This window comes from Equus asinus, chromosome 1 (genome assembly GCF_041296235.1).
Source record: "Equus asinus isolate D_3611 breed Donkey chromosome 1, EquAss-T2T_v2, whole genome shotgun sequence".
Classification (NCBI taxonomy): domain Eukaryota; kingdom Metazoa; phylum Chordata; class Mammalia; order Perissodactyla; family Equidae; genus Equus; species Equus asinus.
Genome location: NC_091790.1, coordinates 110,683,525 through 110,711,107, shown reverse-complemented (window position 1 = coordinate 110,711,107; position 27,583 = coordinate 110,683,525). Strand labels below are relative to the sequence as shown.

Below are 27,583 nucleotides of genomic sequence, written 5' to 3'. Positions count from 1 at the left end.
CTTTGGCACCATTTCGTTATCAGTTGGACTAGCCGTCTCTGCAGTGAGGGGAGCACAGCTTGAGTGAGCTGACCTTCCTCACTAAACTATATCCTCTTGTATAATAACTGTGGTCACTAAATTTCACTGAATGTTTGCTCTGCACCTTATATCATTCAATCCTCACAATAACCCCATGAAGTAAGTGCTAGCATTGTCCCCAATTCAATGCAGGAACCTTAACCTTGGAGGAGTTATGTAATTTGCCGAGGACGCAGCTAGAGCGTACCAGATTTAACCCAGGCTGACTCCAGAGCCCCTCAGGAATTCAGCTGCCACACTCCGGTGCCGTCACTTACTTACTTTACCATGTTCCGCAATGCATTTCAAGGTGTTTGACAGACACTGTTAGAGGCTCAGTCCGTGATTCTTGATGAGTAAATGTCTAATGCTCTGCTAACTTGTCTTCAGTGTTTGGAGAAGCAACCTAGCCTTGCTAACCAGAAGGCTTACCCCCTCGACTCTGACCTCGTGCAGAATTGTCCACGAGGCCAGCCTCAGAAATGAGAACTTTACCTATGTGATGGTTAATGTTATGAATCAACTTGACCGGGCTAAGAGATGCCCAGAGAGCTGGTAAAACAGTACTTCTGGGTGTGTCTGTGAGGGTGATTTTGGACTAGACTAGCATTTGAATCCGTAGACTGAGTAAAGAAGATGCCCTTACCAATGCAAGTGGGCATCACCCATTCCGTGAGGGCCTGAATGTAATAAAAAGGTGGAGGAAGGGTGAATTCGCCCTCTTGCTTGAGCTGGGACATCCAGCTCCTCCTGCCCTTGGCCATCAGCACTCCTGGTCCTCGGGCCTTAGGGCTCAGACTGGGACTTACCCCATCAGCTCCCCTGGTTCTTAGACCTTTGCTCTTGGACTGAATTACACCACTGGCTTTCCTGGGTGTGGAGCTTGCAGACAGCAGATCATGGGATTTCTCAGCTTCCATAATTGTGTGAACTAATATGTATCTCCTATATATAGCTCTCTCTCTAAATATATATATCTCCTATTTATATATATCTCTCTTATATATATCTTCTATATGTATATATATATCTCCTATATATATGTCTCCCATATATGTATATATACCTTCTATAACATATGTCTCCTATGTATATATATCTTCTATGATATGTATCTCCCACCTATATAGATCTTATATCTCTCTCTCTCCTATTGGCTCTGCTTCTCTAGAGAACCCTGACTGATATAAGTGCCTATATAAGCATTTATGCACTTAACCGACTAAGAGGCCCTTGCCATTCTGCAATTAGGCACATCTCCCCAACCAGTTTAGCCATTTTTTGGAGCAGTGGTTCCCAACTAGAGGGATAGGGGTGGAGAAGACTCATGAGGACCACCTGAGGAGCTTTTTCGCACGACAGAAGTTCCACCTGCAGCACCTCCCCTGTGCCAGCGAACTCTAATGCTCTGGGGAGAGGGGAGGGCATGTCGAGTTTGAGACACGTCCATAGGAGTTTCTGATGTGTTTCCACCACCCCTGCCCCACATACACAGTTCCACCAAGAAGAACCACCGCTTTAGTGAAAGTCAGTTCTATCTTTTCATTTAAATGAAGTCTGATCTTACAGTCTCAATTAAATGATGAGGCTTCATGTGGCCAACTTGAACATAAAGACACCCAGACTTCCAGCTGTACTGTTTGTTAAATAATTATCCTCAGCACTTTCCAGATGGGTGTTGACTGAAGATGGCTTACACATTTATGTTTCGTTGTGTCTTTCTCAGAATCTGACTTCTAGAGCGTAGTACGCAGCTTACATTCAAATTTTCTTAAAGCACAGTAAATGTTATAGCGCAGCGCCATCCCGCAGAACAATGATGGAGATGTCTACACTTGCCCTGTCCAATACAGCGCCCCACACTCGTGTCTTCTGAGCACTTGAAATATGGCCAGTGAGACTGAGGAACTACATTTTTATTGTATTTCATTTTTATTAATTTAAATTTAAGTAGCCCCATGTGGCTAGTGGCTACCATATTGGAACGGGCAAGTATGGAGAAACATCCTTCCATTTTTTTAACTAATGTAGAACTAGGACCAAGTACATTTTTTTAAAAAATCACTTTCCATAAAATTCAAAGCAACAAGAGCGACACTCGTAGAGCCAAGAAGATATTCTAGCATGCTTACATTTCCATTGGGGCAAGAATTCTTAACAAAAAAGAGGATTCTGACCCAGAAGTAGATGAAAGCAGATGGGCAGGAAAGAGACATTCCCAAGGGGAGCTCCCTGGCAAATCCCTCATCATCTGTGAGACACAGAGCGGAGAGAGAGTGTCAAGGAAAGAGACATTCCCCCTCAGAGGAAATTCTAAATGTGTTTTTAGCCACCTGTCACCCCAGAGTGAGGACAGGATGTCAATGTTAAATTGGTAAGATTGTAAAACAGGGACCTTAGCTACCGTACAAGGCCAGCTGAGGTGTTGAAAGTGCATTTTAACTGGTGGAACTCCATTCCTGAAATCCAGACAGTGGCCAATGCCGCTTCGATGGCAAATCGGAAACCTCTATCTCTTTCATTTTAGAAAACTAGCATTTTCACTAAAAATACCGTTCCACAAAGGCAGGATTATGCTGAATTTTTCTCTAAAGCAAATATTAGGAAAATCACAAAGTGACCAGGATTCAGAGAGAGACAGGGTGACGAGGTAACAGGAATACAGGACACACAGGCTCCATTGCAAGAAAGTGAACTTAAAAAATCCATTCTGTACAAAAGAAGTAGCTACTGAAGAAGTGGAGGTGGTCGTGGGGCTGGCCCTGTGGCCGAGTGGTTAAGTTTGTGCGCTCCGCTGCAGGCAGCCCAGTGTTTCGTTGGTTCGAATCCTGGGCATGGACATGGCACTGCTCATCGAGCCACGCTGAGGCGGCGTTCCACATGCCACAACTAGAAGGACTCACAACAAAGAATATACAACTGTGTACTGGGGGGCTTTGGGGAGAAAAAGGAAAAAAAAAATAAAATCTTTAAAAAAAAAAAAAAGAAGTGGAGGTGGAAACTGAAGGGGAAGTTCGTTAACTGGCCCAAAGAAGACAGCAGAGGCGAATTCTGAGCTAGGACAATGTCTCTTAAATTGGATTTCAAGGACGTATTCTTGTGGGGAGATGGGGATCTTCGGGTTTAATAAGGACATCTAAGTTTTGTGCTTTCGTTTTACTAATTATAAAGACAAACTTGTCTTTTTTGAGTGAGAATTCTCAATTGAAAGTCATTGTTCAAAGAATGAGATTTTAGCTTTGCTAAGTAAATGTTTCTCAAAGGCTGGTTAAGAAAACCCATCATAGGTCTTAGCCAATTATGTTCCTTTAAAGGGGTCCATAGTTTATTCACATTTGGGGATCAGTGACCTGGAAGCAGACCACAGACACCACTTGATTCTTATCTTATGGGAGGAGTTACAGCGGTTTCCTAAATTTGCCCTTTCTAGACTCAGAGCGCAGGCAGGGCGTGTTACTCATGTTATATTCCCTGATGGATGTCATGGCTTGAAAACTTCACTCTTCAGTTGAAAACGGGAAGCAGCGTGGTGTGGTCATCCTGGATCACAAGTCAGGAGGTCCACACTGACCCTGACTGTCCCCAGCAGACTTTGTCTCTTGTCCTCTCGGAGCCTCCATTTCCTCACCTGTCAAATAAAGCAGTGGACTAGATGGCTAACTACCAAGGTCACGTCCAGCCTAGATGTCTTTGATTCTAACAATAAATTACAGCGCCGTCTTGTATTTCTTCTCTGAAAGGCCTCTCAACTAAAAATCATTTTCCCTAGGCCTCTATTTCATTTCCATTCTTTTCATCGCTTCCTTGTACCAGTGAGCACCGAAGGCCCAGGAGGTGATGCATTGAAGGAAAAAATCAGTCAACACTCAGCGTTCCATCTATTATCAGCTACCACCCAGGAAGTGGGAAATTAAACTATCAAACCTAAACTCCCAGGGCGTAGTGACAATTATCCAGATATAAAAGAAATACTTACTCAGAGGGACGTTTTGGGTGGATTCCATAAAGTTCCAAATGAATGAGACAGTTGTTCACTCGAGTGTGAGTAAATCAGATGGAAACAGAAGAGCTATGTCTGACTTTATGTTTTGAGTATTATGGATAAAATTATTTAATGAGTGGAATCTTGGCCTGTTACTTGACCTACTACCATAAGAGTGACTCGTGTATTTAGTGAGCCCCTGAACAGTCAAAGGGGCCCAATGCAAGCAGTGACGGCACAGGGCCTGTCGTGTCTGTAGCACAGAGACAAGCACGCTGCACACACTTGTGCACAGAACCACCAAGCCACAGCTTCCTTTTGGGAGGGGTGATGTTATTCATTTTCTCTAAGGAATCATCTCCCGCTCTATGGAAAGATACACATAAGGTATGTCCCATTGCCTCAGCCTTGACTGGAATATGATATCTATGGTCTGTGGGTTAATTCTCAGGGGTCAGAGGGATCCAGAAGAGGTTTGCCTTGAGACCTGACTAGGTAGCTAAGACAGAGCACAGAACATCCAAATACTCCAAAGATTTCTCAGGCATCAGCCCCTCGTTTAGTGATGGAACCCATTCTTTCCGCCTTTTTCCTCCGTGGGCTACTCACTGCAATTTACGCTGACAACTTACACCTGGGAATATCTGTACTAGCGAGGGATTGGACCCTGGGACCCAGAGCAGAACTTAGAAGGTGCTGCCACTGAACTCTTTACTAAAACGCTGTCCAGGATGATGATGCCATGGCTGTCTTCGCTGCCTCGAGGGCTCCAGCCCTCCATATGTGGTCCTGTGGCCTGATAGGCTCATTGACCCTCCAGGCGACATGGCATTGCTTATCTCATCAACAAAAAAAATGTGACTGCCTCTATCTCTTCTGTTAAAATAACACCCTTCTGGACAGTGTGGAACAAAAGCCCTCCGAAGGAGGAGAATGACTTAATTTGAAATGATTCCCTTTGAAACCATCTCATATTTCCTATCCTGCTTATAATTTGGCTAATTGCTTAATAGTTCTGTTTAAATGTCTCCATTTCTGCAAACGTCAATTCCTTAGAATAGACCTACTTTTTCTGGTTGGAAATCCTCAAAGTGTCCTCTGGCCCTTTCTCCCATTTGCACTTTCGCCTGAGCAACCTTCCGATGACATAAATAGCAGCCCTTCAAAAAGGTGTCGAGCAGATCAAGGTGACTGCGTTCCAGAGCCCAAGCACTGTAATCTACGTCCTTGAAACAGTACCTGTGATCGGGAAAGATCTAAGACTGTGTCTTTTAGAAGCCAGCTTCCCGGCCAGACAGATGAAGCTGTGACCACCGGCAGCCCTAACTCGCTCCTGCAGTGGGGGGCATGCTGGACTCGACATAGGGAGAGGCTGCCCGAGAAAGAAAAGCCCATGCTCAGCCTTTGGGAGCTTGCAGCCCGACTGGCAGCTGGAGAATTCACCTCTAGGGTACATTTGCACACAAGAATATTATCCAGGTTAAAGCTGCTCAAAGCACAGGCCTTCTCAGAGTATCAAGATACACACACACAAACATGTATGCTGCTTGGTTTGGTGATAGAGTGCGCCCAGCTGGAAGCTGACCGCCATTGTGGTGTCTGTGTTTCAGGAGGGGAGCAGCCTATGACTTATGCTTTCTGGCAAAGGTCCGTTAGGCTAGGCTACTAAACGCACACTGATGTGTTCCTTGTCATTCTTTCCTTCTATAGTCTACCAGCTGAAGACTTCCAATTTGCTTTTAATTTTTCACTTGAAATGATGCTTTTACCACCCAACGTTAATAATCAAATTGCTTGTTCCAATGCTCATGTCCCAAAGAGGGCCAACACAATCCTCCACGCCTTTGAGACAGTGAGAAAGAGCAGAGCAGACTGAGGATGACAGAGCAGAGGCTGAGAGCTTCCACCTTGGAAACTGGCTCAGGCAGTGATGAGTAAGAAGCGACGTAGGCAGGTAACAACCAAAAGAGAGAAGTAAAAAGAGGGCCAAAGTCTCCATCTTTCCTGCTTGACCACAATCTCTTGCCAAGTGAGTCAAAGCTGATGCAATGGTTCTGGGAAGAATGGAGGAGAGAAGTGGGTCCTCCTGCATGACTTGGTAAACCGCTTGGTACTCATGACCCAGCCCCATTCTCGCACTGGCACTGTTACGCAATTCTCTGGGGGAGGCATTGGATGGAAGTGGGTTAGAAAATGTAAGATGCCTTCAATCCAAAGGGTGTTACCTGGGGATGTGTGCATAGCCTTGAGTTGTCCAGCATGCACCAAGCCTCAGGGTTCCATCTGTGTGTGTGCAATTGATTTCTGTTTATCTTTCTTTAAAAGCTGCTCTGAATTTGAAATGATGCCCTCAAAGATTTATAACAACACGTGAAACTACTACTCGACCTGTGCATTTCTAACTTCGTCTTTTCCTCCTGAATGTTTTCTATTATTTTTCTTATGGAGCATCTGAAATTCTTTTCGAGTCCTTGGCTTTCTATAAACTTTTGATCATCTAGTCTGGGTGGTATTGCCCAAGGAAGCCAAAGATAAATATAACAACAGCGATGATATCTAAGACTGGCATCATGCTTAGTATTGAACGGGACTGTTCTGAGTATTTCACATTATTAATTCATTCCGTCCTCACCGCAGTCTTATGAGATAGTGCTACTGTTAGATCCATTTTACAGATGAGGAAACTGAGGCACCAAAACATAAGACACTTGCCCAGGGTCACACCTAGCAGGTGGCAGAACCAAGAAGTGAAACCAGAGTCTGGCTCTCAGACTCTGCTTCTCGTCGCCGTGAGTCCCCACACCTGTCTCTGCGCATTGTGAATGGAAATACCAGAAATGACGTTGTTACTATTAACCTTTAAAAATAAAGTGCGAGCTCTTAATTTATTTTACCTTTAACCATTCTGTTTTTCCCTCCCAAACTCTCAGATGATGGAAATGCTTAAAGCAAACTAAGGTAGTGTGAGACCACACCATGTAAGTGTGAGCATGGCGCCCGTGGCCCCAGCTGTGTCTTGTGCGCTTCCGCCTACCGTCCCCGCATGTTTTCTCCGCTGCTCTCTCACTCCCGCTTCCGCCGCTTGGCGCTTGGGCCGCATGAACTGCCACTTTTAAGCCGTAGATTGGATGTCTTTGTTCCTGATTTTGTATTTGTGCTTCTCTCGCCCGCAATCCCTGGCACGTGGGGAAGAGCCAGTGCACCTGCAGCTGTCAGCCTGGTGCCTCCCCCGGGAGGAGCTGGGGACTCCTGGAGAATGCGTTTGGTTATAGTTCTCTGACAATGAGCCCTTAGAGTGTCAGCTTTTAAAATTCTAGGCATGTGTCCACGTTCTCACAGCAACATACTACGCCACACGTGCGGGCCTCTCCATGCAGGCTGTGGTCACCGAGAGCACGCCTTTGCTATGTGGTGTTCTTCTGGGGCCACCAGCCTAGCCTGATGATTGCTCTGTGAGTCTTTGTAGGAGTGGATGCTGTGTGAAAATAAATACCGTTGTGCCGTATAACGAGGCTAAAATAAGCCGTGGAGAGAAATGCTAATCTTCTCGTTTATTTATTATTTTCTCTGTACATAATATATGTGATGGACACACATTCATATATTGAACAAACCCGTGATAATGAAGGAGGAAGGATCATGGTTTTTAAGCCAAATATGGGCTATATTGGCCCTTCATTGTACACACGTACACACATACACACACAATCCCTTTTGGTGTTCCTTGAATCTACATAAATTGTATTTCCACTTCGAGTGAATTCAGTACATGATCAACCAGATTTACAGAGTAAACCAATTGGGGAGTAGGAATTTGTGCCTCATGAAGAGTATCCCAGGGACATTTAAAATAGGAGCCTGTCTTACAGGACAGCCTTGCCCACCTGGCCGTGGTTTTAGGGTTGGAACTGCAATGTCACTGAGGATTCCAGTGTGTGTTGAGTGGGAATTAGGAGGAAACTTTCCAAGTTACTTGTCAGAGATGCCAAGAATTCAAAATTGAAGGGGCTCCCATGAGATGGGGCTGAACACCACCCCACCCCGTGCGGTGTAGAGACCCCCCAACCCCATCGTTTAGACGGGCGCAGAATTCTGGAGCTGAAGGGTCCTTACGGAAAGACCCTTCACTCCTAACCCCTGAATTCATAGAGGATGACTGAGGCCTCGGTAGGGAAAGCCGCTTGTCCAAGATGGGGCAGAGCCTGGATTAAAACTCAGTCCTCCTCTTTCCATCATAGCATCTCCCCCAGAGAGAAATGGGAGACAACCCCGTACACGGCCAGGAAAGCTTTTGAAAAGTGCTTGAAAGTGAAGGAGCCTACATCCTAGGAAACGAGGCTGGGTCCCAGTCCTGGCTCTGCCACTAAATAGCTGGGTGAGCTTGGGAAAGTTACTGAGCCTCTCTGGGCGTCGGGCTCCTCATCTGTAAAATGAGTTTGAGAACAGCTGGTTTCAAAAAGTAAGTGATGCTCAGTTTGCACACTCACCTCAGGCTGTTTTCATGCAGCTTCCTCCCAGCAGGATTCCTTTCCCACTACAGGATTAAGGAAAAAGTTAGAGTTGGGCTGCGCAAATGGGCCAGCCTACAGGAGCGAGAGCCCCGTGAGACTGTGTTATTAACTGAAGAAGGACACGGGCAGGGGGGAGAAGGTGCAGATGAGAAGCCAGTGGCCTGCTCCCCTTACACAGACCTATGAGCTGAGGTGGATGTGGCAAACTCCAGAGGTGGTCATCACAGATATGCCGATTTCTGCAATTTGGGGTCATCCAGCTGGTGTCTATCTACTTCCCTCCTTTCCAAGATGCCACTGATTAGAGCTCTGGAACTTAAAGAGACTCACTGGGTGAACAGGTTACATTCTCGCCTTTCGGTGTATTGCTCACTGAGTTCATGGGGCCAGGGACGTCTCTGAGGCCGTCCGAGAATAATTTGAAAGCCAACAAGGCAAGAGTAGAGACCCACACGTGCTAGCTTCCAGCGAAGTTTTGAGATGCACCCCTTGTTTACATAAAATTGTAGAAATACAGAAATATAGAAACATTCAATGTCATTTTAACAGAGCTTGCTTTCTCTATGGTAAATCCATGGCACTTTTATGATTAGTCTTTTTTATAAAGCGAAAAATCCTCACTTGATTTAACAGTTTGGCCCATTTTGGTTTCCATATATCCAGCTTGGCTTAACATGCAAATTTTTCCAAAATAGCCCATCTGGTCTGCAGCCGTCTTCCCTGGACCTGCCGCTGACTCGAAGTTGGGTGGGAAAGACAGAACAGATACGGCGGGGTGGGGAGAGACATAGCGGTGGGTAATTTCCTGTGCATATCTGAGGTTCTAAGGCTGCTGGACAAGGCGTAGCCCCACAAAGAGCCTCAGAAAGTCTCGTTAAGAACTTCAGCATCAGAATTTTAGTGGAGAGGGGAGTTGGAGGCAGCAAATCTGGCTGGAAGGGTTGTGCTGGAGGACTCCTGGAGCTGCATCTGCCTGGCACGCCACATAAGGTTGAAAAATGCCAATCAACCATGTCATTTGAGGGAGCAGCTGTTGGAAATTATGGTGGGGGCCTGCAGGTCCCTTCTTGGCAACCATCATGGCCCTGTTCTTAACATTCCTTCTCCTGACAAGTGTAGCACCATCTGAGGAGGAAAACGGCATCCTTGGGCAGCCCCACAGGACCAGGCATCACACTGAGTCATCACGTTGAGCATGCTGGACAGGCAGGCAGAGGTCATGAGCTCCTCAGCTTCGTTTTCCCTTTGCGGGACAGCCCCCGAAGCAACAAGTCAACCAGTGGGAGTTGGTGACCACTTTTCAGGCTTCTTCCGGATCCTTCCTGTCCCTTCCTGGGATAATCATTGTCCTGCTGAGACCTCTCGTGGCCGTGTGGGTAACTGCACGTGTCTGAAGAAGGAGGGGAGGCGCTGAGACAGAGACACCGGGAGGTCTTTGTAGGCTGCCCCGGCACACCAGCCAAGCATGTCCAGGGTGGTCTGTGGAGGCCTTGGCCAGAAATCCTTTCTAGATGGAAGAAAGGGCGCATCTGTGTCCTGAGACCCCCGAAAGATCAGCCTGGAGGCCGGTGGCCTTCGCCATGTGAACATGCCCAGCTGGCTGTTGCCTATGGTGATGAGAGCGCCGCCTTTTTTCGTGCTTCCGGTTATTCCAGCTTAGTTTCGGGATCCACTGGAAGTACTAGATTTGGCCAGTCCCTCACGGCTTGCCCTAGAACAGACCTATAACCCCATTTTTACCTGAAACCAAACTGAGCTCCTGAGTCTGAAGAGCCAGACACCAGATGCCCGGTTATCTGACAGACGCACACACCATCTGCTCCCTGAGGTCCCTGCAGTGACCAGCCTGGCTTGGGGGCACTGTGGCCCTGCACTGCTTCCCCAGACATTCACCTCCCAGAGGGACAGACGGCAAGGCCTCCAGCACTCTGCTCCTCAGGGCTTCCTGAGAACAGTAGGCAGGTCACACCTGACCAGCACAAGACCAAATATGTTAATTGTTCCAACCCAGTGGTTCTCAAAGTGTGGTCCTGGGACCAGCAGCATCAGCCATCACCCAGGAACTTGTTAGAAATGCAGATTCTCAGGCCCCACCCCAGACCTCCTGGATCAGAAACTCTGAGAGTGGGGCCCAGCCATCTGTGTTTTATCAGCCCTGCAGCTGATTCTGAGGCTCAGTTGAGTTGGAGAACCACTGCTCCAAACATGGCTTCTCAAATGTCAGTACTGAGTACAGGATTGCAAACTCTCGGCTTATTTAAAATGCAGGTTCTGCCCTCTCACCCACAGAGATTCCGTAGTCCTGCAGAAATCTGAATTTTAAACCATCCTTCCATGTAATTCTGATGTGAGGGATCCACAGGCCACCATTTTGAGAAATTCTGCTCTGGAAAGAACAGGACCATCTGCGCTCGTGCAGTTTAGTTTTCTCTCTTGAATTAGGGGTAACTACTGTTCTCATATCTCAGCAGCCATGAAAGAGATCTCAATAAGTCTATCAGAGGACTCCAGGTTAGTTTTGCTGCCACTGTGAGGGAAATCTCAGTAGCGTCAGAAAGTGAAATCTTCCTCTGGAAAGAGACGTTAATTACTGAGAGAACAGGAAGCCTGTGGCTTCTTGGGAGGCTGGATCTCTGAGGCAGTGGCCAGGCTCAACCAAGAAGCTCCATGTCATCTCTAGGCTGAGGCCATCAGATAGCAAGGTGCCCTTTCTTCTTCCTTCTCAAACAATGAGCGAGTCAGTGGTGCTTTCCCAATGGGACCCAAGAGGCTAGTTGGTTATAATCTAGGAAGAAAGGGTTTTCAGAACTTGAGGTAATGCATATACTTGGCTCCTGCGGCCTCTGCATCGATCATTCTTGAAAAATAGAGTTCATGTTTGTGAAGAGTCTTGTGAATGAAAAGGCCCAGCTGTCCTCAACCCACTATTGGCCCTGCTGGAAGCTCCAGAGGGATTTGCCATTGTTCTTCTGTCCCATTTCACCCCCTCCAGTTCTCTCCAGAGCACCCACACCTTCACGGGGCGCTTCACGGGGGTGTGCTCTGAGAAGACGAATACGCAGGCACAGTTTTCAAGAATCTGACAGGAGCAGAGAAGAAACTTGGTGCTGACAATCCTTGTCACCACCTAAGACTCTCGATCCTTGTCTAGGCTCCAGTACTGCACATACTGAGTGCTTGGGGGCGGTAGCCTTGTCAGCTCAAGTCTCTGTTCTTTCCAGATCAGGATGGTAGAGCAGGCTAAAGCTGGCTCCCTTCCCGCCCCCCACTCCTTCCTTCCCTCCTTTCTTCTCTCCCTCCCTCCTTCCCTCCCTCCCTCCCTCCCCCCCTCCCTGCCTTCCTCCCTCCCTCCCTCCTCCCCTCCCTCCCTACTTCCCTCCCTCCTTCCCTCCCCTCCCTCCTTCCCTCCCCTCCCTCCTTCCCTCCCTCCCTCCTTCCCTCCCCTCCCACCTTCCCTCCCTCCCTCCTTCCCTCCCCTCCCTCCTTGCCTCCCTCCCTTCTTCCTTTCCTCCCTCCCTCCCTCCTTCCCTCCCTCCCTCCTTGCCTCCCCTCCCTCCTTGCCTCCCTCCCTCCTTGCCTCCCTCCTTCCCTCCTTCCTTTCCTCCCTCCCTCCCTCCCTCCTTGCCTCCCTTCCTCCTTTCTTTCCTCCCTCCTTCCTTCTCTCCCTCCTTCACTCTTCTTCCCCTTATCCATTTCCTCATGTCTCTTTCCCATGTTTTCTGTTTCTGTGACTTTCTCCAGCTTTTCTCCCTCTCTCTCCTGTCTTCTTGTTGGGCCTCCCAGAGTCCTGAAAAGCCGGTCCCCCCGCCCTGCCCCCCAGGAGCTCAGAGCCTCACCAGCATTAACTGCTGATGCCGCACGCATTCTGCCAGGCAGGGACTGCCACCTTAATTTACTGTAAAGCGTAATTAAAAGACAGATCTCCCATCTCCCCTCCCTCAGACAGCGGGAGAGAGAAGAGAAGCAAGAAAGGGAAGAGCAGCAAAAATGACGATCCATAGAGAAGCCACAAACGCTGTCGAGTTTTGAGTTTTAAACTTAACTCTGAGTCTGGGTGGAGCGCAGCCTGCTGCCCCCAGCAGTGGGGTCAGGTCAAAGCACTGTGCTTAAAATCCAGAGTCGGAGGAAAGGGGGGAGGGGAAGAAAAAAGGGCGATGCTGAAAGGAGGGTGATGGTAAAGAGGGGAGAACAAGCCTACTCTTCACACAGAGGTGTTCCCAGATGGGAAGGGCCCTGGCTGGGAGTGGGGATGGGCAGGGCTGGCCCTGCTGACCGAATCACTGGCTTTCCTCTTGCCTACCTGTCCTCTGCTCCTGCACCCAGGGCCAGCTCCATGAGCGCAGGACCAGTGCAGTCCTGCAGGGTCCCAGCTCAGAAGGGCCTCGCACTTGGGGAGTAATGCTCTGCAGTTCCAGTCTTGCAGCTGCGTTTTGTGAGTGAAGTCTGACGGGACCATGGTGCATTGGAGCATGCAGCGGGTGGGGAGGCTTGGGGACAGCTCAGGGGGCCTACTTCCCGCTGCCTCCTTCTCCCTCCTCCGTCTCCCCGCCCTCAGCCCATGTGCCCAACTCCCTGGGGCTGGGTTCTCGGCCCACTCTCCTGCCCCCTGCAACCTGAGCCCTGCCAGGCCCCCCTCCCCTCCCCAGTGGCCACTGCCACCCTCTGCCCCAGGCAAGGCCCTGGGCGCAGGTGCGGAGGGTCGAGGTTGGGTGCACCTATCCTGCAGCCCCCTGGGGCAGGGCCTAGCAGTGGCCACGCCGCCCAGGACTGGCAGTGCTGCAACGTGTCTGTTGGACATCAAGCAGCAGACTACAACTGGATAAAGAGTGAACCTACTGCCCGCTCCTGATCCAGTTACCTGGTATGAAGGCTGCAATACCCTGGGGCTCACCTGTCTGCAGTGGCTTGGGGATACCATTGGTGAGAAAGGGAGATTGCCCAGGGCCTGGCCCAAGCCAGGGAACAATGCATCAGTCCAGCAACTGGAATCCCAGCAGCCATCAGGCCTGAGTGGGCACACAGGGTGGGTGGCTCCTGGGTACCTTGAGGGTCCTGACGCATCCCCTGCCAGACGGAGTGCTCCCAGCCGGTTCCCTCAAGCCCACTGTACCTGGGGGCACTCTCTCCCTCCCTCCCACCTTCCTGGGTCTGTGTTTGTCTTTTCTGGCCAGTTCGAGGCATCCTCCAGGGACAAAATGTGAACTGTGTGATCCCAGTGATTGCACAAATGAGTTAAATGCTCTGACGTCTGCATTTAAAACTGCCGTTGCACAGTGTCAAATTGAACTGCAGAATTCATGCTACTAATTTAAATTTTTCACTTTTATTTACTTAGAACGACATTAAATAGCCAATAAAAACACCACCCAGTGATGGTCGTGCAACAAAGGGAACGTGTTTAATGCCACTGAACTGCACATTTGAAAATGTACCAGATGTGCTTGTACTGTATAAATGTGAAAACGGTTAAGACGGCAAATTTTATGTTATGTGCAATTTAGCACAATAAGAAAAAAGGAAAAAAGGAGTAAAAACAAACCAACACCATAACAAGGCGAGAGAGAGACCACGGGAAAAAAGGGAAAAGCTCTGTATTTTAATACCTTTAATGGCACTTTTTCCTGCTTGTAAACGATTTCCATCCAGCACTAGGCCTGCAAATGATGCAGCCCATGCCGCCCGGCCTCCCCTGACTTGGAGATGATCACATTAGTTATCTCCAGTGTTAGAGGGGAAAGTCTGCTCCTGCGGGGGCACGTTCCAGTCTGTGACTGAAGGTCATTTCCATCTTACCACCCATTCATCCACAGGAGAGAAAAAGGAAGCAACCTAAAAGTAATAAAACAGAGGTTCCTCCGTTTCGATGAGCACCCGTCACCTTTCTAGGCGGCCTCGTGTGTGCACAGGGCAGTGAGGTCAAGTCGTTAATTATGAGAGACCGTCTTCAAGAACGTAGCTTCTTACACTCAGCACAGGTTGTCTGTACTTCCAGCATATTGAAAATGATTTAGGTCATTTATCATCCTCCTGTCTGACGTCTGGCGCCTCAAAAGATAATTTAAGGTTGTAGCTTCTCATAGCTTTAGTGTGAAAAGGGGAATAAAGCTTGTGGCTTCTCATAGCTTTAGTATGAAAAGGAGAATAAAACAGATTTAAGTGCAGAAAATATTTTGTAGCACCATTTGTCTAAGTAAAATTGGTGGGGCTACATTTTAAATGAGATTTTTGAGAGTATAGCATATTGGCCCTTCCTTCCAGGTGAAGAAAACTTTCGCTACGCTGAGGCTGCTGTGGTTTATAAATTTCTCGTAGTTACTCTCCCATTGACGGATATTGCACCCACCCAAACACCCTTTCTCTGCGCTCTCCCGAACCGCCTAAGCTCTTTAGGCAGGCGTGGGAGGCTTAATGTATTTCCTGTAAAATCGCACCATTCTCCTCGATCAGCTTATCCCAGCTTTGCAAATTGAAAAAATTTCATTCCTGGCATCAACAGCCTGTTAAATTGGTTCTGATTAATAATTGAATCTTAAGACCCTTTCAAGGCAACATTTACGACAACAGATTAGTGGCAGAGGGAGAGCGATGCCAGGTAGCACCATGTCGGGATGGAACAGACCAATGACCTCAACTGGAGGTCACTGTAGGGTCCAGATTCTGGGGGAGCGTCGTTCCTTAGGAAAATCATAGAACTACACAGAAAATTCTCTCCTGCAGGCTGATGGACCTGGCATTTATTTCCCAGCAATATACTTTTAATGCTGGTCTAGACGTATTCTTCTTAGACTGAGTGTGCCTGCAGGTCATGTTCTTGTGGTTCGCATTAAGCCTTCTTGGATTTTGAATTATTTATAATGGCGTTGCAGAATATTTCTTTCTTTAATCCTGAAGGAGAAAATACAGTTCTCCTGAAACATCAGACTGAGAAACAGATAGGCTCCTAGCTTAACAAACCAAAAGAATAGTCCTTCTGGATGATTTTCAGGCATGTAGTGTGTCCGAATAACTTTTGATCTGTACAGCAAATCTTTTAAGCGTGTCCAGGCTTGTGCAACACCAGAACTTGCATGGGCCCAGATTTTCCCAGCCCAACCTACGACTGAAGCTGCAGTAATTCCAATCCTGTGCTTCTTTCACCCACTGGAGGAAAAAGAGGGAAACCTAAAAGTAAAAGAACAGAGAGATTCTTGCATTGAGCTGCGTGCGCATCACATTTTTTAAGGATCCCCTAGTGTTTGCCAGCAGACTTTAGGCCACCCTAAAGGGAGCACCAGAACCCCCTTGGGGATTGGTTTAAAATGCTGACACCCACAGTCTTTCCAGATCTGCAATTCTGACTCTGGGAATTTTTGAGTTAGCCAGGAGACTCTTGCGTAGTAAAATCAGAGAGTGACAGACCCCCAGACACTTTCACTAATTTTGGTGAATTATTGTATTTTCAAAATCTAAAGATCCAACAATTCTATTGCACACGTGACGATCTTTAACTCACTTGCTTAGGAAGACTAATCTGTATGTTTCGTAATTTGCAGAGGTTGAGAGCAAATTTCTCCCAACATTCATTCTTTCAGTGAGCACGTATTGAGGACGTACTAGGACCTGGGCGCTGTGGTGGGGTCTGTGAATTAACTGCTCTTCACAGCTTCTCTATGAGCGGTGACACCCTGCAGGTTTGATAAATTTAGGAAAGGCTCAGCCTTCAAGAGGGAGCTGAAAGCGAACCTTTGAGAGAATGAGGAAAAAGGTAATAATAACAGCTAAGAGACTCCCGACTCCCTTGCATTATTGTGATTTCGCTGTATTCCAGGGGCTTTGCCTGTATTATCTCATTTCATCCCCACAATAATCTATGAAGTAGGTAGTGGAATATTGTCCCCATTTCACAAATGAGGACACTACAGCTCAGTGAAGCTATTCGACTAGTAAGCGGTGGAGCAGGGTTCACTCCCGGCTCTCTGCTTCTGGAACGCAGGCTCTTCTTCAACAGTATTCCAACCACTATGATAGTTTTCCTTTCCCAAATAAGGCAGAAACCAGGAGGTGATGCTATCAAATGTGGACATTTTATACTACCATGTGGCCACCTAATTTCCATTCCAGTGGTGGTTCATTCTGTGTTACATCCATGAAGCACACGTACCTGCCAGGATCTCAGGATACAAGATGAATAAATGTGCCTCAAGAAGCTCCCAGTTACTGAGACATCCAGTCACAGAGGAAGTCCAGAATTAGAACTCAGAACCCTCAAGTCCTTGAGCAATCTTGAGGCCGTTTAGCTGCCTGGCCTCCCTTTCTGAAACTCTCCCAGAAGTAGTTCCAGCACCTTTGCATTATTTTGATGTCAGGATAACTGTGCCAGTTTGGCTGTTATTCAAGCAACACCACTCCTGGGCGCAGTAAATTTGGCGCTGAATCCTCTTTGTCATGCAATGCAGAGAATTATAAATTTTTAACACTCTTCAGCGTGTTAAATTCAGTCTTTTCCTTCTTCCCGAACGCTGGTAAAATTTACGGGGCTCCAGAAACTGGCCCCCTCAATGTAATCTCTAGTAATAAAGAGCAAAGCTATTCACAAGAGCAGAGGGAGTTTTCTGGGCATGTGCTTTGCAATCTTTGCAACATAGCCGCTTCTGTGGCAAAGTCTAGTTAAAATAAGTGGGTAAATTCTAGCTGTGTCCCAGGCTACTTCCTGCTATGAGGGCTGAATACAAACCAGAATATCTCACTGTCAATATGAAAACTGTGTAAAAACGTCCTGAAGATCCTTTAGACTTGCCCTGAGAGCTAGCACTTCAGATTTCTTTCACCCCAAACCAATCAATCTGTAAGAACTTTCCTCAGCCCCCTTTACATTGCAGGTGTTCCAGACTGATGGATGCTTCCTGGGGGGCTCACAATTTGGTCCCCAAAAGCAGAGCCACCTCCAGAGACCCCCTCCCAGGCATAAATAAAGTCAGAAAGAGCGTCTTGCCCTGCCCTGCTCCTGCTTTGTCAGCACCCTAGGTGTCTTCCCCCTACGCTGAGAACCCTCAGACCAGCATCACCACCAACACCCTGTCTGCTTTCTCCCTCTCTGTTCTTAGGTAGCTGAGCACAGCTGGAGAAAGACCCAAACATGGTGGTGCATCTGCTACGCCCTCATAGGACTAACCTCTGCCGAGCCCTCCTTGCCACTGGGCGCCTCCTTCATTCATTCCTTCTTTGTTCCTCACATGTCCATTCCAGAAATGGCTCCAAACCCCCTCCTGTTTGCTCAAGCCTGCACACACCCCGACCCTCGGTGGACCCCACTAGCCCCTCTGCTGAGATGAAGCTCATCCAGTGACAACAGCAAATTCCTTCTTGTCCGCCTCAAATCTTTCCTTTGTTTTCATTCTTTTTCATTCCCTCATCTCTGTCTCTTCTTTTTCTGTCCCAGAGACTACTCTTCCTCCTGAGTTCTTTTTCTTTTAAATGACTCCCCATTCCTGTGATCCTGCCAGCTCCCCAGCCCCTGGCAACATCATTCTACCTTCTGTTTCTGTGAATTTGACTACTCTAAGTATCTCATGGAAGTGGAATCAGACAGCATTTGTCTTCTTGTAACTGGCTTCTTTCACTTAGCATAATGCCCTCAAGGTTCATCCACGTTGGAGCATGTGTCAGAATCGCCTTCTTTTTTAAGGCTGAATAATATTCCATTGCGTGTATGTACTGCGTTTTGCTTATCCATTCATCCATCATTGGAGACGAGAGTTGCTTCCACGTTTTAGCTTTTGTGCCTCCTGAGTTCTTAATCTCCTCTCCTTTGGCCCCTCCAGAGTTTAGAGTCCATCAGTTCCTTTCTTTTGCCCCCACATGGAAGCTCCTTCTCTCCATCGGCGTCTTCCCCTCTTGCTATAAATATACTCAGGACCAGGACCTCCACGCTCTACATCATGAGCTTTTACTCCTTCTCTTGCCTTTTAACCACCATAATTTCATTTTAAAAATAATCTATTCCCCACACTCTACTTCCATACCACCTATTCACTCTTTTCAGGAAAAAAAAAATTTTTATGAATATTTCCTGCATTCAAAAAAGTATAAATAGGGCCTGGCCTGATGGCATAGTGGTTAAGTTCACATGCTCTGCTTTGGTGGCCCGGGGTTTGCAGGTTCAGATCCTGGGCATGGACCTACACACTGCTCATCAAGCCATGCTGTGGTGGCATCTCACATAGAAGAACTAGAAGGACTTACAACTAGGAAATACAACTATGTACTGGGGCTTTGGGGAGAAAAAAAAAGAGACGAAGGTTGGCAACAGATGTTAGCTCAGGGCCAATCTTCAATAAAAGAAAAAGTACCCATAAAAAAAGTATAAATAATGATGTGATAAACACCTATTTACTCAGCACGTGGCTTAAGGAAAAAAGCAAGGCCAATACCTCCATTCAGAGTTGCACGGGGATTTAATCTTGCTCCTACTCCTTCTGCCTCCTCTGCAACCTTACTTGACCTTCTCCTTGGCGCCATCTCCTCTCTTGGCTGCCATGACCCTGGACTCCCCCGGTTCCTACCCTATGTCTTTGATTCCCCCATCTCTGCCTTCTCTGGCTCCTCTTCCCCTTCCAGGTTTCTGACCTTTGTCTTCTCTTCTCTTACTGTCTCTCTTCTCTGCACTATTCACTTTCATTGTTTTACCTCTCACTGACTCCCAAGTCCCAATGACTCGCAAGTCTCAATCTTCAGTCTATGTTTTCGGCCCAAGCTCCATTTCCAAACTTCTCTTTGAGTGACAGACATGAGTAGGCTGTTCTACTAGGCTTCCAACTGGCAAACTCAGGGCTTTATCCTCAACCCCGTCCTGTTTGACATTCTCAGCAATGACTCAGATGGAGATATGAGCTTATCAAACTTGAGAAGGGCACAAAGCTCTGTGGGATATCGTTAGCAGGATAACAGTATGAGTCCCAAAGACTTTGACAGGTTGACTCTAACAGGATAACACTTAACAAAGGTCAATGTAAGGATCTGACCATGTTTCTAAGCACCCAATCACACAATCAGAAAGGTCGTAAGCCAGGAGCTACATAGAAGAAAGGCTCAGGGATTTAGTTACACAGCAAGGTCACTGGGCACCAATACTGTGAAAAAGCTAATGGAATCTTAGGCTGTAAAAGACGAAGCATCTAGAGCCAGGAAGCAAATGTCCTCCTCAATTTAACAGTATTTGATTCAGGCCCACAATGCCGGTGTCAGCTCTGGACATCACATGCAAACCAAGACTGTAGGAAGCTTGGTAGGCATTCAGAGAGGAACAATTAGGACAGTGAAAGTACCTAAAACCGGTCCTATGGCCATGTCCTAAGGACTATCCAGAAGAGAGATTAGAGGCTCTCTGTACTCTACACTATGCAGCACCAGTGGGGGGCGCTACAGGCTACTGATTCAACCCAGGCCATGAGGAGCTCTCCAACTCTCTGAGCTGCAGAACATGGAAAGGTCTTTTGGGGGAGGTAGTGGGTAACCAGGGGAGATTTCCAAGTTCGGTGGATACAGAGATGGAAATTCCAGCTTCCTCTCTTTGAATCTCTTCCACCACTGGAGGTCCTTTATATGTGCCTGCCTGCAACTGAACTCACCATATAACATATCAAAGTTGAAAAGCCAACATTCATTCTCATAGCCATAGAAAAAAGCATTCCGTGATTAAATAAAATCATAAAATTCAGAAAATTTGGAACACAGGAGAACTTCCTTGACCCATTATAGAATATCCACTGAAAACAACGGCAAACATCCTCCCTCACTGTGAAACGTTGGAAGTCCTCCCTTTAAAGTCAGGAACAAGAGAAGATGCCTCCACCACCACTGCCGTTAAGCCTTATGCTGGAGGTTACCCACCTGGGAGAACATAAGACAGATAGAAAGGGCATAAGACAGATCTATGTTTGATACCTAGCTCTATCACTTACAATTTATATGACCTTGGGAAATATATTCAGCCATATCTTTCTCTCATCTATAAAGTGAGCAATCATTACTACCTCAAGGCGGTTTTGTGAGGGTTGTGCCTCTGGAGGTGGGGGACACGACCACGTCCCAACAGGAAACAGGTGGTGCCCTCAATCAGGGTACTTTAGGAGAATTTAGTGAAGCAACTATTTGCAAAGGTGTGGCATGACTCAGGACAACCAAGAGGGCTGATGAGGCCTTCCTGGGGCTGCTAGAAGCTGGCGAGAAGCCTGCTTGCAGCTCTCTAACTGGCTGTGGGAGAGGCCTCCTCAGAGGAACTGTGGCCTTGAATAGAGAGGAATACCGCCACTCAACCTGTGGCCTGTTAGGAGGGAAAATACCCCAACTTCTCTGTTTGCATCCTCCAACCTCCTGCCAGTGCTTCCTGTTGGCTGAAGCCAGAGGGCAAAGGAGCCCAGCGGGTGCAGTCTAAAGGGATCAGGCTCGTCGAGCATAGAGCTGGGTGGAGAAGGGCGGAGAGTGGGTCTGGAGGAGCAATCAGAAAACATCAAGCAAAGTGCTTAATAAATTGTAGTCCTTTTCTTCACTCTTCCCAGTAGCATTCTCCTCATCAGGCAATGCTGATCTTTAAATTGGTAATTTTTTAGCCACTCATACCTTTTCAAAAAGCCTCAATTCAAAGGGCATTCGGTATTTTATTTTATCCCCATAGCACTTTATTAAGTAAATGGGTAAGTGGTATTATACTGAGGCTGGGGATGAAATAACTTTTCATAGAGGCTCCAAGGCTATAAACCAGATTCATTAGATTTGTGAGATTTCCCAGAGAGACAGATGCTGAAAAAGGGTATTTGAAGATTTGAAGGTTGAGTAAGCTAATGGATCTTAAACATTATCATCATCCAGCCACTTCCATCAGGCAAAAAGTTGCATCTCCAAAAAATGATTCGACTCCACTTAAAGTCCATATGTGTATGTATAGTATATATGCATATGTATCTATGTCTATATTATTTACAGTAAAAGATACATACACAACAAAATATACATATATTATTAATAAAAGAGAAAATCAGGACTAAAGAATGGAGCACAATTCAAATACACCAATCCTAAAAGTTACTCCAGTTGCTGTGGGTAAGCATCAAACATGATTCTGAGCTTCTTGGCACCAGTAAGTTACACCGTTTTCCCATTGTCAGAAAAGAAGCAACATACTGTCTTCTCAAGGGAAAAAACAAGGAATGTTCCTAGAAAAAAACTCTATAATAAATTTCTTAGGGAGGGAACTTCCATTTATGTGAGACACTGAGTGACATAGAGGACAGTGTCCTTAACAGCAGTTTCGTAACAGGATAATAAAAAGGAGTGTTTTCCATGGCTATTCCTTGAAATCAGGACATAACATTAAAGTGCATCTCAGGGAAGGTGATTCTGGGAGAAGCTAAGGTGATGGTCCAGGCTTCCTGGTTCCAGCGTGGTCACTGGAGGACCCAGAGAACCCACGGGAGGAGGAGAGACAGTCCTTCCCTTTGAGGCGATCTTCCCCAGCAGTGTTGCTGTCAGGCAGCCTTTTGATTGGTGCAGATTTCTGGGGGTTACGTTATCCATCAAGGTCTGCAATGAGTGCTGGGCTCCACAGCGGCTGCCTGAGGGAACAGCGGAACAGATCAGCAGGGGGCAGAGCTGGGCTGATGGTCTGCTAGCACAGCGTTGTGACCTCTTTCGTGGAGACATCAGCTCCTGGCAGGAGCAGGTTAGAACTCACCTGGGCAGGAGACACGGCTGTGGCTGTCTCCCGCCATCTCCCAGCAACTGGTTTTCAACTCTCAAGGAATAAAAGGACACAAACTGACCGGAGGATAGAAAATACTCTTCAAATTTCACCTGCTTTGAATTAAAACCTCAAATGCGTCTTCCTGAAAATGCCGTGCAGCCTGCCAGCCAGAGGAATCAGCCCCTCACCCTTTGCTGGGAGTTACAGACCAGGGCTAGTTAGAAGCCTCTATTCCCTGAATTTCAAGACAGGTGAAATGAGGTGAAAATGAACGTCACGGGTGGACTTGAAAGGAACTAATGTAGGAGCTACCACATATTGCCACCTCCTGGTGCCAGGTGCTTTAAAACATTACCTCTAGACCTCACTACTTACCTTTCAGGTAGGAGTTTACCTCCATTTTATTTTTCAGATTGAAAAATGAGGCTCTGAGAGGATAAGCAATTGCCCAGGTCACGCGTTGACCCCGGCCTTCACTGCCCTCAAGGAGGGGCTCACTGTTGCCACTCTCCTCAAGGCAGAGGAAGTCTTGATGCTGTGACCTCTGTGACTTGGAGAAGGGCAGGTCTGGGCTCCCTGGCTGCCTGTGTATGAGCTGCTGGTCCTGCCTGCATCTCAGGTCCTTGACTGGGTACTGGCTCCAGCTGCCCCTCGTTCCTGCAAAGCTCAAAGCTGGATGCGGATCTGGACCTGCCACCCCCTGAGGCCAGCTGTTCAAGGAGCTTTATCCACACCTCCCACTGGCCCTCACAGCAACCTGGGAAGTAGGCAGAGCTAGTAGATAACACGCATTACAGGAGAGTCAAAGAGGTAAAGCCATCACACACACACACACACACACACACACACACACACACGCCGCCAGCTGCCCATGTCAGAGCTAGAGAAGAGCTCAGCTGCTGGCCTGCCCAGCCCCAGGAGAGCGTGTGTGGGAAGATGCATTGTAGCTGAGAAACTGAGTGTCTGTAAGCAAGCTTGTGCCACCTCAGATGTGGCAGCACAGTCCAGTTACACAGAGCTCGAGCGATGCTCGTTAATTGCCCTTCGTCCTTGGCTTAGTGGGTCTTTTCTAATTGAAGCCCCCCAACCCCCCGAAAAAAAATTAAGAGTAGAAATGCTTTCTGTTATTGATTCCATATCATATTTTCTGTTGACTTCCTTGACCTCCACTTGACTTCTCTCTCTTCATCTCAAAATCCTACAAAGTGAACAGTGCAAAAATGATGGGTAGGGGGTGGATCTTCTGGAGACATTGATCTTCTTGGAGACATTTCGATTTATTCCTCCGGGCATGTTGGATTTCATTCTGGCCAAACGAAATTGCCTCTCCCGGCCCGATGTTGAAAGAGCATCTGCCAACACCTGTGGTCACTGACCACTGGCAAATGAAGCAGCGCAGTTGAAACCTCTGTGTTTGTTTCCACAACGTTGAAGCCTAACCAAAATACAAGTGCTATGCTTTTAGCGTCCCGTCTCTAACCCTGGCTCCTCTGCATTTGGGATCTGCACAGCAAAAACCCTGAGCTGCCTCTGGGCAGCCCGTGGTCATTGCCCCAGGGCGCAGCTGAAGAGGCAACTGGCATCCACTGACCAGCTACTGCAGGCCAGGCACTTTATGTCCATTGTCACCACTTAGCTCTCGCATAACCTACGGGGTAGGACTTATTGTCCTCGCTGTGGAGGCGAGAGCACAGACTCAGAAACATCAGGTACCTGGCTCAGGCTCGCACAGTGAGCCGCTGGCTGGCTCAGGATTTGAACCCCATTCTCTCTGATTCCAAAGCCCATTTTCTCTTCCTTCTGCCCTGCTCCTCACTCTGTTTCACCTCTGGGAGAATCAGGCATTGAACTCCGTAAAATCGGGATCAGCCACTCACGACAGGCAAGCAGCCCGGGAGAAGCGTCTCTCACGCTTTCTGAGCAGGTCTCATCCTGATGCAGACAGGTGGATTTCTCTAGGGGGAGAAGAGCTCCATTTTTTAACGTGATGTTATGCTCGGTTTTAGCCCTACTATTCTTTTTCCCATAATCCCATCTTCATGTTTCCTCCCAGCCTTTATTGTTCTCCCTCACATCTCCAAAATAGCTTCTCAACTTCCCTTTTTCCCTTAGCTGATTTCTTGCACAGTCAAGAAATGGGTGGACGGGGTTGCGTTTAGCTAATTATTCACTCAACATGCATTGCATCGCCTGGTACATGCCAAGGAGAGACAGAAAAACCAACCATGGAGCACCCCTTGCTCCCGGAGCACGGCGGGAGAAGGAGCCAAGCAGGGCTCCCGGGTCAGGAGAGCTTCCAACGGCGGTTTCTTCATCCAGGGGACCCACCCTACACCACAGAGTCTTCTACAAACAGAGCACGTGTCCCCGCCACTCTTCAGATCATTCAAGAGTGGTGGGGCGTGTGTGGTTCTGGAGCCACCAACCACCTACGGTCAAACCCCAGGTCCGCCGCCTGCTGGCAGCAGGACCTTGGGAGGCTTACACAGCCTCTCCATGCCTCCCCTTCTCCATCTGTGAAAGGCGATGATGACATGGCTGCCCCTTGGAATCGTTGTGATGTGTGTGTTTGTAAAGTGCCTGGGTCATTGCTGGCACAAAGTTAGCGCAACATAACTGTTAGCTGTTCTTCTTCTCTCAGTCAACCAACGTGTGGAGCCCCTCCGTGTGAAAGTTCTGTGCAGGAGACAGCGCGGAATACCAAGGAGCATCACACGCCGACAGCTCACAGCATGGGGTTTGGTATCGCACAGATCTGGTGCCGATCCCACCTCTGCCGCTTCCAGCCCTGTGACCACGGGCTGGCCGCTTACCCTCTCGCAACTTCTGTAAAGTGGGAAGAGTGATATCTGTCTCACGGGGCAAGGGTTACAGTGAAAACATATGAAGGCTCTTAGCACAGAGCCTGCTTACTCGTCCAAGGGCAAAATGAACGGCAACTGCTAGGGTCATCATGGGCGCTGTCCCAGGTCCGAGACACTGACTTCATGGCACCTTCAGCCGGATGGGAAGCCAAAGTGGAAAACTCGACCAGCCCTACAGCAGGGGCTGTGACAGCAGGAACTTCACCGGGACCAAAGGCCCAGTTTATGTATCGAGGAAGGAAGCTCTGGGAGGTTTTCTTAAGGACTCTGACTTCCTCCGAGATGGTCACCCCAAGGCAGATCCAGCCAGAGTGAACTGTCACCTCTAGGGGTCTGGAGGACTCAGCCAACCCCAAATCTATCTGTGTGAAAGCTGTACAGCATGCTCAAGAAAACATTCTAAAAGGGTTGGCTCCATGACCTAAGGGTTAAGTTCCATGTACTCTGCCTCAGTGGCCCAGGTTCCGATCCCAGGCACAGATCCACTTCACTCATTGGCAGCCATGCTGTGGTAGTGACCCACAAACAAAGTAGAGGAGGATTGGCATAGATGTTAGCTCAGGGCACATCTTCCTCAGCAAAAAAAAAAAAAAAAAAAAAAAAAACCACATTCTAAAGAGAAGAAAGGATCCCAACTGTGGCATCTATTCCTCACCAAAGTGAGAGAGGGGACCCAGTCTACAGAGAACATGGATGTACCCAGTCCTGAGAAGTCCCAGGTCTCTAGTTCAATGTGGGGCTGGAGCAAATAACAGTACTTGACTGAGGGCCTCGTTTCCCTTAGCCATCCAAATCCTTGAGAAGGGAGTTTTAATCCTTTTAATAGCCGGTGCAGGTTGAAGCATTGGGCTGCTAAAACTTTTGAAAAGAAGACAAAGTAGTGTGTGTGTCTATGTGAATATATGTGTCAGGTTTATTTGGTCTTCAATTCATCTTCCTAAAAGGAATATGTGTCAAGTAAGTATGTTGTTAGTAAGATTATTTTAAAAGAAAAACAGTGGCAGATGATCCTATTAAAAAAAACAAACAAACCGAAACCAGTATGTTAATTTTTTTAATTCTGATTTTTAACAATACTCTGTGTATGAATGTGCTCATACACTCCCACACACCCCTTTTGTTTATTTTTCCGTACATTTCCAAAGGGATTTCAGGTACTAACAGCAAACGGCACACTGTTTGCTCTCACAGAGTGGGAGATCTCCGAGTGCAAGGCCAGGCCCTGGCAAGGCTTTGAGTTGCACCCGTTTTACACAGCTAGCCTCAGTTGTCCTCAGGATGGTGTGGGAAGGTCCGACAGTGCTTTGTGGGGGAAATGGCGGGGAGGAGAATGGGATGCCTCATGAAAACTGGCCCGTGGGGCTTCCCTCACGGACGTGAACACTGATGTTGGGATGAGCAGAAGGGGAGCCCAGAAATGTGACAGGACTCCCAAGAAATGCCGTCCGTACATAGCTGGGAGCTGCTCCAATCTCATGTCTCTAATTCTCTTTATTATTAAAATGTTCAAAATATTAACCTCACCCTGGATATTCAATTCATTTGGACAAATCACAATTGATGCCAATTAACTGTTCTGAAGAGCATTTCCTCTTAATACAAAGATTCACAATTGCACATAATTGCCACCTAAATTATTAGCTTTAATTAATATTTAACTTACATAAAAAGAGATCGGAGAGGTTTTTCACGAGTGTCTTTCTGCTGACAGTGTTTTAGTGCCTGAAAGGAGGCCTTTTATGCTTAGGTAATTCTTTCTTATGTTCAAATGAGTTGGGTTTCAAGGGTTCTCAGAGTCACAGTACATACGTGTTATTTCAGGCGCATTCATTGACCTAATCGCACGACATTAAAACCCTGTAGTTGGATGGTTCTTGCAGAGAATAATTTTGCACGAATTATCATCTCTGTTCACAAGGTGAAATGCTCATTCCCCGTAAATAGGGCAGGCCCCGGGCACAATTGTGCAGTCAAAATTTGTCTTTGATGCTCTTCCTGTTCCTTTCTTTGGCTCCACCTTGTCAGTGCCTCCCTGAGCCCACCCCCAGCTCCTCACACCTCCTACCACCCTCTCCCCAGTCCACCAGATCTAAGCCAGCTCTTTACTCCTTGGCCTGAGTCCTTCAAACTGTACTAGTCCTGAGTCCAGCAGGTCATTAAAACCCATCTGGGTGAATTGATTTACAGTAAAATGCCACGTGACTGACGACAGCTCTTTATATTCCTCACAGATGATACAGCTCCATTTTAACAAGACCTTCAGAGCCTCAGGCGTGTTTAATGGTGGTGGAAACATTAGTTCTTAGCAGCAGAGAGTGGAGATTTTTCAGACTTCACTTGCCTTTTAGAATTCTTTAAATTATGTGATAAACAAAAAAAATCACGACTCCACACCCACAATAAAGAGAAGCAGGAGGATCCCCAGTTTAGTTAGCTACAGATTCAATCT

The 27,583-nt window shown here is 47.4% G+C and overlaps 1 protein-coding gene across 4 annotated transcripts in view; it reads left to right on the top strand.

The window, feature by feature from the left end:
• The window catches only part of LHFPL3 (LHFPL tetraspan subfamily member 3), a 499,890-nt gene that overhangs the window by 424,581 nt on the left and 47,726 nt on the right, over positions 1–27,583 (top strand). The window contains exon 3 of one of the 4 annotated variants that reach the window (XM_070505577.1): positions 6,973–7,000. The exons of 2 other annotated variants lie outside the window; for them this stretch is intronic. In XM_070505577.1, the coding sequence (XP_070361678.1) occupies positions 6,973–6,989 (17 nt within the window). In that variant the 3' untranslated portion in view covers positions 6,990–7,000. Of the gene's footprint in view, positions 1–6,972; positions 7,021–27,583 lie in introns of all 4 variants that reach the window. One more of the 4 variants, XM_070505574.1, reaches the window with a different exon arrangement.